This window comes from Parambassis ranga, chromosome 8 (assembly GCF_900634625.1).
Source record: "Parambassis ranga chromosome 8, fParRan2.1, whole genome shotgun sequence".
Lineage (NCBI taxonomy): Eukaryota > Metazoa > Chordata > Actinopteri > Ambassidae > Parambassis > Parambassis ranga.
This window is the reverse complement of record NC_041029.1, coordinates 5,310,069-5,323,436: the sequence shown is the minus strand read 5'-3', so window position 1 is coordinate 5,323,436 and position 13,368 is coordinate 5,310,069. Positions and strand designations below refer to the sequence as shown.

General features: G+C 44.2%; 1 protein-coding gene across 2 annotated transcripts in view; it reads right to left on the bottom strand.

Moving 5' to 3' along the window:
* Positions 1-840: 840 nt before the first annotated feature.
* The window catches only part of prkar1b (protein kinase, cAMP-dependent, regulatory, type I, beta), a 50,894-nt gene continuing 38,366 nt past the window's right edge, over positions 841-13,368 (bottom strand). For both annotated transcript variants that reach the window (XM_028412834.1, XM_028412835.1), the window contains 4 exons: positions 11,048-11,108; positions 9,031-9,152; positions 3,458-3,539; positions 841-2,957 (listed from right to left, as the gene is read on the bottom strand). In XM_028412834.1, the coding sequence (XP_028268635.1) occupies positions 2,785-2,957; positions 3,458-3,539; positions 9,031-9,152; positions 11,048-11,108 (438 nt within the window). In that variant the 3' untranslated portion in view covers positions 841-2,784. The remainder of the gene's footprint in view (positions 2,958-3,457; positions 3,540-9,030; positions 9,153-11,047; positions 11,109-13,368) is intronic.

Here is a 13,368-nt window from a genome sequence, read left to right as displayed (position 1 = left end):
TCATCCGAGCGATGTTGACTTAAAAAATGATCTTAAACAGTTAATGTTTTCAATCTTCATCTATGTTTCTGGACCTGTCCAGGGAGTACCCTGCCTGCCTTTTACCCGTAGATAGCTGGGACAGGCTCCAGCCCCCTGAGACCCTGCAGTGCAGGACAAAGGTTCAGATGAGGGATGGATGGATTTAAGTTTCTTGTGTTTCTTTGATTTTCAGCTGTTATCTCACACAGGAAGCCATTTTTCTTCAAGAAGCTTCAAACTTGTTTGAGTTCACGTGCGCACTAAGGTGAAGAAGCTGTGTGTGTGTGCATGGGAAGCTGGGTGAGAGTGTGTGGAGGGGGATATTAAACTCGATGTCAGTGAGTTGGGGGCACATTCCTCAGTTGATTTAGTGGGCATTAAGATGAAGAGGAATGTGTCAAAGCTGTGGAGGCTTTGTGGTCTAAACTGGCTGGGAGGAGCTCAGGGGCTTGACAGTCCAGTCTGACGGATGACTGACACCTGGCTTAATGTGAGAAGGATGGAGAGCAGAGGACAGCAGAGGTCGGACGGGGAGGAAGAAGACGTAGGAAGAAATATGAAAAGTGTAATTGAAGAGGACAGTTTGCACTTTGGAGGTAGAAAAATCCGATATAACGTTGTGGGAGGTATGTGTGGGGGATATAAGAGTTTGATCTGAGATAAAGGGAAAGAGAGTAAAGAGCTAAGTCCAGTCAGGAGAGGAGGAGAGGATGCCAGAATTTGGGATAAATGAAGGGGAAAGAATGTGAAAAAAAAAGTCAGACACACTGGGACAAGGAGGGGCTGATGAAGAGAAAATAAGGACTCAAATCAAAAGGATTTCAGAAGCTTATCTTTATTTGCTCAAGATGATCGTTTGATAGTTGAAAGAAAAAGCTACAGAGAGAAAGAAAGAAAGAATACAGAGAGCCTTTTTCTTAAGGTCCCATTTACACAGCATCAGTCACTGGGTCAGTTGTGCAACTTTGACAGATTACAGTAGATCCAAGGAAAGCAACATAAGTATATATTTTAACTCTCTCTTATTTCAAACTTAGAAGTAGTGTTGTAAAAACCACTAAATCAAACTGCTGTATTGACCCAAACTGTAAAGTGGTGCAAAAGCTTTCATCTAGCAAGAAAACATCCAACAAAACCAGCTTTAAAAAAGCATCAGGGTAAGATGTGTGTGTGTGTGTGTGTGTGTGCGCGTGTGTTTTTGGATGTATTTAGTCCTGAGACAGTGTAAGCATATACAGTATGGTTGTGTGTTTCAGACTTTGTGTTTGTAGGTTGGACTGACAACACTACTGTGCCTTTGGAACACCACAGCTACCACGGATCAGGCCGAGCCGCGTCAGGGAATCTTGGGTTAGAAAAAGCAACTTGTCAGTTGATTGGACCGGCACACACCACAGACAGTGACTGTAAAATCTTAAAGCATAAACTTTGGTGATTTTCTGTATTATTATTTTTTTTTGTCAACAAATCTCATGAAAAGACAAAAAACGGCTTAGTTAGGGCCACTCTCTGCGCTGCATTGCTGCAAGAATTCACTGCAAAACACACGGCACAGTGGGTTATTTGTAGCATCTCCACAGATTAAAATGACACGGAGGCCAGTGACTCTACTTCTACCACAACTCTACTTCTGCATCTTTAATTTCAGTTTTGTGCAACTTCAACATAGTGAAGCATCATTAGTAGCAGACGTTACTGAGAAATGATTAAGCCAAAGACGACTGACTCTCCTGACCTGGCAGCAGATGTTTTTTGCCTTTGTGTCATAAAGGATGTGTTGCAGGAAAATCTACACCTATGCTATACCAGCAACAAAGCAGCATGGAGGCCAGTGACAGATAGAACCTGTGTGGTGGAGATCAAAAATGATCATGGTGATTCATTCAGATTGTTCCTCCTGAAGACAAAAACTAAATCTTAATGAGAATTAGTGGGTTTTTTTTGTATAAAAGAGGTTCTTTTGATGCACAAGAACAAAGACAGGACTGTGGACAGCAGCAAACAGACCGTGAATTAAACTGTGGAGTTGCTTCTAAATATTGTCACCACACACGTAATGAAGAATCTGACGCTCCTTTTTTGGTCTTTTCTTGAAATTTGTGGACAATAATGAAAATCCACAAAGCTGACAAAGCACTAAAAGCACACTTAGGAAGCATTAAAATAGAGAAAGCAGAGTTTTTTCTTCAAATCTCTACAGCTACGTTTTAGGGAACAGAGGTCTGTGTAGCATGTCTGATTTGATCTACAAATGATCTACAAACTCACCACCAGGAGTAAAAAAAAAAAAACAGAAAAAAGGCAACACGCTGCTCGCAAGCAAAGACGTGCGTACTCACTTTCCTCCCGCTGCACACAAACCTGATATTACATCCTTCACATTTCATGAATTGATCCCCTCATAAGTTGATGAAAGTGCAAACACCATTCTTTGTCTCTAAGCATGCATCATATACAGCAGACACACTGTATGCATGACTCATTTACACCGTTTGATAAATAAAATCCATCTTCACTCCTGCAAGTATATTTTGTTTGACATAAAGCTACGTGACAGCACAGATCAAGTGAAGGTGCACAAGGTCAAAAGAAAGAAATGCGCAAAAATGGATAAAAAAGGCAGGAAATGAGCATCCCCAACCCCACCTCCCTGTCGCTGTGGACGTTAGCACCCCACATCCTCACCCTTTTCCCACCCACAGACCAAAACCCTGATGCTGATGTTGCACACCCCTGCTGGTGGGCGCCAGAGAGGCCGACCTGTCACACGGTGAGGGAGATGAAGCTGTTGTATCTCTGGATGTTCCTCTTGAGGATCTCTGAGCACGGCCCCAGCACACGCTCAAAGCGAGGCCTGTCCAGCTTCACACACTTCAGGGGTCCGCGGGCGACTACGGTGGCTGCCCTGGGACGGTTCAGAAGCAGGGCGATTTCACCTGGATGAGGAGGAAGATGGGGAGGGGGAGAGAGAGAGAGAGAGAGGAGGCAATCAGCCAGGATGTCAGAAAATGAGCTCCAAACCTGTGATGTACTTGTATTTGAACAGGAACAGGAACACTATATTTTGCTTAGAATGATCATAATTAGCTAAACTGGAATACATCTAGCAGCAGATGCAGTTGCCATAGCGATGGTAGCTGCAGCATTCTCCAATATTTAGACAAAAGAGGCTTCATCCATAGACTTCAATGTTAAAATGCACAACTTTACAGCAGAAATGAGCATGTCAAGTATCTTTACTTGCTGGCCTTACTATGATACACATCTGAGACTTGTTATTGATGAAGCAATCCTACCAATAAAAATAAGATAATTTGACCTGTTTTTAAGTTGTGTGACATTCTAATATAAATAATATACAAACCGATTTTTGCTTCTTGTATGTGGTACAAAGCTGCAGAGAGGGAAAAAAGCCTAATGCCAAGAGCACACTCACCAAAGTAGTCAGAGGGTCCCAGACGTCCAACCTCCACATACTCCTCATTGTCAGACCTGCGCTGCAGAACAGAGGCTATTCCCTGGATACAGAGAAAAAAGGAGGAATGTTAGCATAAATAAAGGAGAGACAGGACAGGATGAGAAATAGAGCAAAAGAGGAGGAGTGTGTGTGTGTGTGTGTGTGTGTCTGTGTGTGTGTGTGTGTGTGTGTGTGTGTGTGTCTGTGTGTGTGTGTGTGTGTGTATGACTGAGAAAGGGGGGGTTATTTAGCAAGGGGCTGAAAATCATCAGGAGGATTAAGCTGAGGAGAAATTCCTTTGCTTCATAAGAGCGCAGGTGCACAGGATTTAGTCCACTTTTCTACGGGACGGACACCTGTTGTGTGGGATGCAGAAAACACACTTGTGTATTTCAGCAGATAACTGAAAAAAAACCGGTTGGTTCTGCTTTATTTCCTCCAGAGTGTAATAAATACAAACATCTAAGCCCGTCTGAGGCTGAACTGATTCCTCGCTGTCTCCATCACATAATCCCTTCTATCAGAATTCACCCATTAAATGGAAACAACTGCACTGTCCAACAGAAAGGCTGCTCCAAAGGAGAGTCCTTAAGTGACCCCAGAAAACACACATACACACAAAAAGGGGTACACATAGGATACACTATGATGCAAACACACACACACACCCAGAGAATGGTAACAAGGAGCACTGATGTTCACACAGTCTGACAGCTGATATCTGCTGGAGACACTGACCAACCACGCTATTCCCATCACCACCACTCATTGTGTGTGTGTGTGTGTGTGTGTGTGTGTGTGTGAGTAGAAGGGAAAGAATTTGATTTCTGATCATTCTGCCCAACAGATGACAGTTCAAGCCACCGTGTTTTGCAGCTGTTGGCGAACATTTAACCATGTCTAGGTGCTACAGGATCACAGGAAAGTTAGATGTGTTTTCATATATCAATACCCAGAATGCCATGGGGTTGTTTCCTTCTTAGTGCTACTGTGGCTACCGTTCTCTATGCTACATACTGCTTTGCCTCACTAACAGTTACTGTTTTGCTTTTTCCTATTTTCTTTCCCATCCTTGATCATCTGGCTGCTGCCGACTGTGACTCCACGAGAATGAAATGAGCAAAGTGTCCCTTTTGATTTACACATACTCGCCAATTTTATCATGCATATGCAGCGACAGAGGTAGAATATGCATTTCCAGTTCCAATGTCTAGACATTTACATGCTCTCAGAGTGGCTGTAATTGGTAAAAAGCAAATACTCAGCAGGAGAAGTTCCCAGCTCGTCTTGGACCGTCTCATTTTCAGACCTGACTGTTCCAGCCCTCCGTCACCGCCTCTAATCCCCACTCACCCCGCTCTCTCCACCCTCCTTCTGCGCTGACTAGGCTAATAATGCTAAATATGAATATAATGAGCCTTAATGAGAACCCCAAAAGTGCCAGCTGCCCACCACAGACTTACAAAGGTGAGACTGTATTTCAGTGAAAGGGATGTGTGTGACTTAGTTTGCACTAGAAATGAGCTGTGGAGAAGTGGAGAACACTGTGTGAGCGACACTTCAATGTACTACCAGGCCAAAGTGTACTGTGATGCTATTACCTCAAATGGGATGATGCAGATGAATTTAGCTCAGGGAGAGGGGAGTCTCCTCAACTGACAACAGCAAAAAAATGACTTTAAAAAGACTTTAATCTCATTTATTTTTTGTAAAAATGTTGTTGTTGTGGCTAAAAGCCCTGGTGTTTTCAAGGCGCTCTCCCCTTGCGTCTGCATCTCCGGGTTCTGTTCCATGAGGGCATGCTGCAGCAGAGAACAGGCTGGTGTTTCACAGTTTACTTTTGTGGTTGACTAAAATGCTGCTGCACTGACCAAGTTGGATTTTCATGGCACACTAAACTCTACGGCATTCAAGCCACAACGTGCACACAGGATAAAGAGGGAGAGTAGACTGCAGCATATGGGCACAGTCGCCTCTCGGTACAGATCATCGGCTGTCGGGCTGTAGGGAAAGTGAATGGGCTGATCCTATCAGAGGCGCCTGCACATTCAAACAGTGCTTTATTTAAGGAAGCACTGTGATGTCAGTACTGTGGGGAAAGTTCAGCTGATGATCAAGTTTGGTACTCTACTCTCACCAACCACCAAATACAGGTGCAGGCACCGTGCACAGATGGTAGCTGTCCCGATATAATGGTGCAATTTCTCCAATTAACAGGAGGTAACCAAATGCTCCTCATTTCACGTCAGCTCTCTTGGCTATGACTATTAAACGCTCATAAAAACTCATAACAAATTTTCTGAAAATCTGCAAATAAAAACTTGAAACGAACAGCCAGAACTGCAGAAACAGGCCACACGTGTGACGTTCTTATCGCCAGTTAAAGTGACAGACGCAACACAAATTTTTGCCACTGTGTTTTGAATATAAGGTACCGAGACAGACGTGAATGGGGAGAGGATGAGGTGGATGGGACACCGAGACCTCTGTGTTTACAACCAGTTGATGCCTCTCCCGTCCATTCATGTCCAAACAAAGAAAGTGAGACAGTGCAGCACCGCGGTTTGTTCGTGAACAGGCCTCATACAGTGTGGTCCAGATAACCATCTTGTACTGTACCACCCTAGGAGTAGCACTCCTGCCCCACAGATATTTCTTTTGTAAACATCATGGAGGGCCTCCCCCTGTACCCAAGACTGGGTGCAGGGGACTGTTAACAAAGCAACACAGCAGTAGAGGTCCAGCAGAGAGAGAGAGAGAGAGAGAGAGAGATGTAAACAAACTGAAAATATGAATGAATGAAAATGAGCGCAAGCATGCGGCAGAGAAACAGAAAGAAAGAGCGTGAGCCGATCTTAGACGCAGCAATGAAATAACATGTCACTCTACTGACAGATACTTTATCGTCACGATCCTTGTGTGTGTCAGCTTGTTTAAACATGTCAAAATGGAGCATCTTGCATGTAAGAACCGACAACTGTCGGACCAACAACATGCTCAGAGAAAGAAGAGACAGGCAGCGAAGGGGAAAGGTGATATCTTTGTAGCCTGTTTATGAGGCCACCCAGCGCCAGCAGTGTCTGCACCTTCTCATTCAAATTCCGGCACACACACACACACACACATGCACAGACGGACAGCCGCACAAGATTTACTCTAAAGACGGCTCTTCAACTCAAAAACTCAATTAAAGCCTGTTTAACTTCTTTTTTTTTGTGGCTGCATATTTTCATGACTTCATTCATTAGCCGCATTGATCTTTAGTCTATAAGCAGCATTAAACTCCATTAGCTAAATTGCATGTCAGCGATATACACACAGGTTACAGGCAAGTACCAGGAGATATATTGTAAACAATACACAGTGGATTTCTCCACTGTGCGACCCACAGGGACCCTTTAGACCTCTTTGGTGTGATTACTTTTGTGTGAGGTCAAAGGACAAATGTGAGATAGCGCATGAGTTGCTGTTTAGATTGATGACTAGGAGAGATGAGAGTGTATACATTAGCAGAGAGAGTGGCGACCATCACCTGATTTTACAGAAGTTTGCAACAGGCAGAAACTCGAGATGCAGGACTTGGACTTATGACTCAAACTGTTATGACAAGAGATGACTAAGAATAAAGTCTGACAGGAGCCAGTCAGTGCCCCCCCCCTGCTCCTGGATGACAGCTTATCCACCGTTTAATTGCTATGTAAATGTAGAGAAGGTAAGGCTGAGTCTTGATGGCCTCCGCAGCCTATAAAGGCTTGTTTGTACAGTGTGAGGAAAAAAAATGTAAACATGTCACTTTTCATTAGGACTCCATTCCTTCAGCCAGCCAAAGAAATTGATGTCTCTATACCTCCCTTTTGTTCATCTTCCCCATCGTCAGCATGTAATTAGTGATTGTGGGGCTTGTGTTTGGCCGATCCAACAAACCGACAAAGACAACAAAAGAAAGAGGAAGTTTGAGGGGCTGTGAGAAGAAAGCACTGACCGCTCCTGCCACATGTATACAGTAAACAGAACAAAGGTATTCGCATGACATGAATCCGATCTTACTGTAGGATAAACTCACAAACTTCCTCTCCTCCCTCTTTACTTGTGGTCTTTTTTGAATCACTCTCCTCTGTACCCACGTCCCTGCCCACTTTGACTCATCCGCCTCTCTCTCTCTCGCCCTCTCTCTCGTCTCCCTCCCAGGAGGCTGGGTCTCCTGACCCCGTGTGAAAGTCAGCAACACACATTCCACCACAGTCCACCCTGCTCTGGGAAAGTCAGACTCTGCTTCATGAGAGATGGGGAGAGAGAGAGAGAAAGAGAGAGAGAGAAAGCAAGGGAGGAACAGAGGAAGAGAAAGAGACAGAGAGAGAGAGCTAAGAGGAAAAGGAGGGGAAACAGACAGAAGACGTGTGATGCCAATTCCAGAGATGCACCCCTCACTAACTACAACCAAACTAACTCAAACTGTTCTAGGCTCCTAGTATGATATACAAAACAAACCAGAACACAAACCGAGACAACTGAGTGGAATGTGCTGGCTACCTACTACTACTGGACCCCCGCCTTTCTCCTCCATCTCTCCATCTGTAATCCTCCTGCTTCTACTAAATACTTTGCTTTTTTTATGCCTCTTTGGGAAGTCGCCCACTGCAATATTTGAGTCCTTTTCTGCATAGTCAAAGTGGCTTTCAAAGGATTTCTGCAGCTTGAAACTTTACCATTTATATAAAAGGGAGATAATATGAGCTGCATGTGAGGAGCCGAACATCTCTTTGAAGCATGCAATGAGTTGACTTGTGTGGTTTATGTTTGTTGTTTGTGAACTGGCAAGTGAGTCAGAACTTAATGATAATGACTGAATACAAACACAGAGACACAACAACTGGAACTATGTGAAGAGAGGCATGGCAGGGAAAGTGAAAGGATGGATGAAAGAAGAATAGAGGAGTATTGTGTTGAAGGGACACAGGTGAAGAGTGAGCCAAAATAGGGATAAGGACTGATACACCACTCATCACCCTTGATAAAATCCATCCCTGGCTTAGCCACTTCTACGCACTGCTCACAAGGATGGACAGAAACAGAAAGACTAACCGACAAGTTAGTGTGCAAACAAGAGGAGAGAGGAGAAAGCAAAGGACAGCAGACCCCCCCTCGGACAGAGCCCTCTTGACTTGACCCTGGTGAAAGCTGTGTAAGTATGGAGTTAATCAAAAGTGTGTTAGGATGACAGGCAGGGGGCCCTTCAATGAAGCCATGCTTCCACAAAGCCTGCAGTGTGAGAGGGGGGGGGGGGGGGCTATTCTGTGGTTGAGGGCAGAGGAAGGGGAGCACCACCGGGTAGCCTGTCTGCTGGTGGCAATAAACTGAGATCAGTTCCGATGTCAGCAAAAAGCCCACCAATATCTCAGTGTGCTGACACGTACATCAACCCCGAGCGCCCACCCGATGACAGAGGCTCAGGGCCCAGGTATCAACACATACAGCCTGCAGGATGTGTGGCAGCAAAGAGAAGTTACTGTACTGTATTTTCACTGAAGACATGCTGACTTCACAAATCTTACCTCTGTTATAATGAAGAAGTCATCACCAGGTTCTCCCTGCACCACAATCTTCTCTCCATCCTCAAACTGAACGGGCTCCAGAGCATCAGCCACTGTCAGACGCTCCCACTTGTCCAGAGACTCTGTGAATGGACAACAAATACAGGGTCAGTTTACAATGATGAGCGCACCGATCTGGGAGGCTGTCCTTTTTTTTGTCTATTAAACTGGTGCAGATGATAATTCCCATCCCAGGATAATCCAGTCATTCATCAGGAACCACTGCATCTCAGATCCTCTGACTCCTCCCTAAAACACCTTGAAACTGACCCCGAAATCTCACTCCTGCAGCGGAGTGGTGACAGAGACCTGTCCACTCTTAGAGCTCAATGCAGTAAATAGAGAAATTAAAAGTTTTATTGTCAAGAAAGGCAACTATATATGGTATCAAAAGTGTCTCCAAAAAAGTGAAACATTTCATTGTAAAAATCTAAATCATTCACTTCCGATGTCTTTCTGCGTTTTTGTTGCTCTTCAGAGGCAGAGTCAGATTTTTCCTCTTCCATCCAACCACAGGAGCAGTGACGTGGTTAGAATGAGATATTTCTAGAGGCCGTTGGTATTCGCAGAGAAGCCAAAAACACAGATGGCCACACATCATACTGGGAAAAAAACGAAGGACTTTAAAACAACTCATATTTAAAGAAAGCCCACCAACAACTTAATATTTTCACTCATCCTTTTCTCAAACCTTCCTCGAGCAGTCTGTTCAGATCTGCAGTGCAAACACCCCTCGTCTTTAGTTTTGTCTGGATGAAGGTGAGTCATTGTTATGATTTGACTGAGACGTGAGTTAGAGGCGTCAAACTACAGCCAAACCTTTTGTCTCCTGACATGCTCAGTAACTGATCCCGATGTGTCTATATGTGTCTATATGTGTGTGTGTGTGTGTGTGTGTGTGCAAAAATGTGTACGCACTAAGGATTAACTAAGGTAAGTCTGATGGTTTTGAGGTGTCCAGTGTCCCCTTATAGTGGGGCCGTGGTGTCTGCCTGACCCAGATGGATGTCTTCTGTCTGGCTGCAAGCTAAAGGCAGCAGGTCCTACTGAAGTGATCCTTAACGGCGAGGCAGGTAACCTGATACACAAATGTGCTGACTGAAGAACCTACATTTCACGCTTCACAGAGCCTGCAACCACTTGGATCACCTTGTTACACACATGCATAGTAAACACACAGGGGATTGGCCACTGGGATTGTTGAAGCCTGTTGTCCCCCCCCCCCCTTTGCTCCACGACATCAAGGGCTTGTCCCCAATTTCGTGGCTATCTCAAAAATCAAAGGCAAACAAAAACACTCCCACCTCCTGCCCCTCCTCCAATTCAAAGAGGCAGAGCGGAGAAGCAAAGCGACAGAAAGAGGAATGAAGAGAGGAAAAGCACTCGGAGGAGAGAGGCGGGTGTTTGAATACAGGCCTCAACAAGGCAAGGAAGAAAGGAGGTGAATGAAAAGAGAGCGGACCTCAGTGCACAGTGACGTTCTCCTAAGACCTGAGCTAAGTGTATGTGTTTACTCAGCCAACTAATAACTCTGTACAGGGGGCATGGCCTTACTCTATACACCACACACACACAATCAAGTGGAAAGGGATGAGATGTCAGTTCCAATTGCTACTCATTTTAAGTGTGAATGAATCTCATTCGCCATCCCTCCAAACCCACTGGCCTGGGCGGGCTGCTGTTATCCAAATTCCAGTGGGAAAGAGAGGCTTAGCTTAATTCTATTCTTTAATTGTCCACATGGAGACATTGCAGAGTGTGACTGGCTTTAGCATGAACGGCACGAGAAGATTAGGACTGTACACACAGACCTTACTCAGCTATGGCCCTTGTGTGACAACATGCGCCTGCGTTTATGTGGGTTAATCTATAGTACACATTGAGTTAACTGCCTGCACTCTGAGCAGTTTAAAACTAATGCATAACAAGGCATGCAGGTACAAATCCACACATGCACAAACAAACGCAACGAACTCACCGAGGATGGAGACCTTGCTAAGGAACTCTTCGTACATCTTTCTCTTTCTCAATGTGCTACCCTGCAAAACAAACACAAGAAACACATTCAGCATTTTATGGTTTTAAGATACAAAACAGTAGGACCACTGTGTGTATTAAAGCGACAGTTCACCCCAAATTATAATTCACGCTTTTCTTTGACCTGCAGTTACAGTTGGGTTTTAAAGACATTTTGTTGTAGCACGAAAAGCAGCAAAATCATCCATCCAGAGTCCACACTAATAGTTCTCTACCAAATGACACCAGGCAGCCCCATCAGTGCACAAAGAGCTAAAAAACATCACATCACTGCTGAACTTTTGGGTGAACTGTCCCTTTATTCAGAATATTTGGGTTTCAAGAAGCAGTTTTGATTTATTGTATAACAGGAAAGATGCTCTACTACTGCTCTCTCCTCTATCAATGGAGTATTTGAAGTAGCAGCAAGCACAGCTTCTGCTTTTTTGTAGTTTCTAATATGAGGTAATAAAAGACAATAATCCTGTATTTTTAATGCATATTCAAGTTTTTCTCCTGTAAAGATGGATGTGTCTTACAGTTTGCTCACATGACTGCATGATGCTCATTTCCTGGTTCATGTGTGACGGAAAATAAATTGACATCATTGACAAATTTCATAAAGTTTTCATTAGATATCGATTGAGTTCACATGAATCGGACAATGAACTTCCCCTTTCACCACCAAATTCCTCTGCATTTGTTAGTGGACATTTGTGACCAGTGTCAAAGCATTTCTTCACGGTGTGTCTGAGATGTGTTGTGCGTAAAAGATGTGTTTATATATTACAATATTCCCATGAAGCATGCATGAGATAGTGATGGTGTTCCTCAGACTGCGAGGAACATGAGGTCACAGTGACCTTGACCTCGTGATGAATTCCTCCTCAAAATTCAAGTGCACTAAATTTATAGACATCACGTCAACACATCCCTAAATCTACACAACAAGATAATCTGCGATGAGTAGATCATAGTTCATGGGGTCATGCTTAGGGAGTTAGTATGAGATGTGTAGTAATGTTTATTGCATGTGTGTGTGTGTGTGTGTGTGTGGCCCACCCCACCCACCATGCAAGGGGACTTTCCCCTCTCTGCCTCTCTCTGCCATGAAAATCAGGTGCTTCCTGACAAGTCTAGACCCAGAGGACCCCTTTTTGCTAACTGCATTTCTCCTTCATTGTACAGAACCACTCAAGAGGCAGCGGGAACATAAAGGGAGAGAAAAAGTGAGTGAGCAGAGACGATCTTGTCCGCCCTGTGTCTGCCTTTGCATATGGAAATGATATATTGAGGCTTGGGGTGTCTTTAGTGCATAAGTGCCCGAGTCCCGCTGCTGCCTCTAATTTCATATAATTTCACATTTTGTCTTAAAAGGAGAGAAAATGTTCCCAAGTGAGTCGATGTCAAACTCAACATCGTAAACAACTTGATTAAAGGAATTCTAGCCTGCACTGCCTCCCTCCTGGATAAATGATTTGTGTGTACGTATGTGCAAAGCATGCAGTCTGGTTTTACTTGTGCCGCTTTATGTTTCGCTGCGGAGATGAAACTTGCTCTTTAAACAAGCAAATATAAACACATGCATGCTCTGCCTCTAAACTGCTCTCACCTTCACACACACCTTCACACACACACACGCTTTCTGAGCTTAAAGGCTTACTATGCACACATACGTTACACAGTAGGTCTGATTTATATGCCTGCAGTAGGAAGGGCTGGGTGGGCCGAGAGTAATGTCAGCAATGTTAGGGTTCACTGAGGTGCATGGAATGAAAACAATACTTTTCTGATTCTTAAATTGCATTTATTTTGTTGGTGAACATCTTTTTTTTTAATCTTATCTTATGTCCTGATCCGTCCTGTCTACGTGGGAGGGCCTGAGCACATGTTTCGTGTATAAATCTCTCCTGTTGGCCCTAATGTGATCGCTCCTCCTGTGGTTAAAGATGAACCAGCCTCTGTGTCTGTTTGCTGTCTTTGAGGCAGTATCATCAAAGACTTGAGGTGTGGAGTGAAGCCAGACTAAACCAACTGTACCTTACGCCTCATCTTCATCACCTTCATCTCTGTCCAATAAAAAACACACACACACACATACAAGACATGTTTCTTGATATCATTTCCCCTCGTTTTCTTTGGTCTTGTGTTCTGTTTGTTGACAGTGGTCTGTCAGCTTGTTAATGGCTTTGTCTGTAGCTGTGCGTGTTTAAACACCAGGATGACAAAACAAGGTGGGTATAGTATGACTGGCAGCAACACAATGGAGAGAGTGTGTTTATC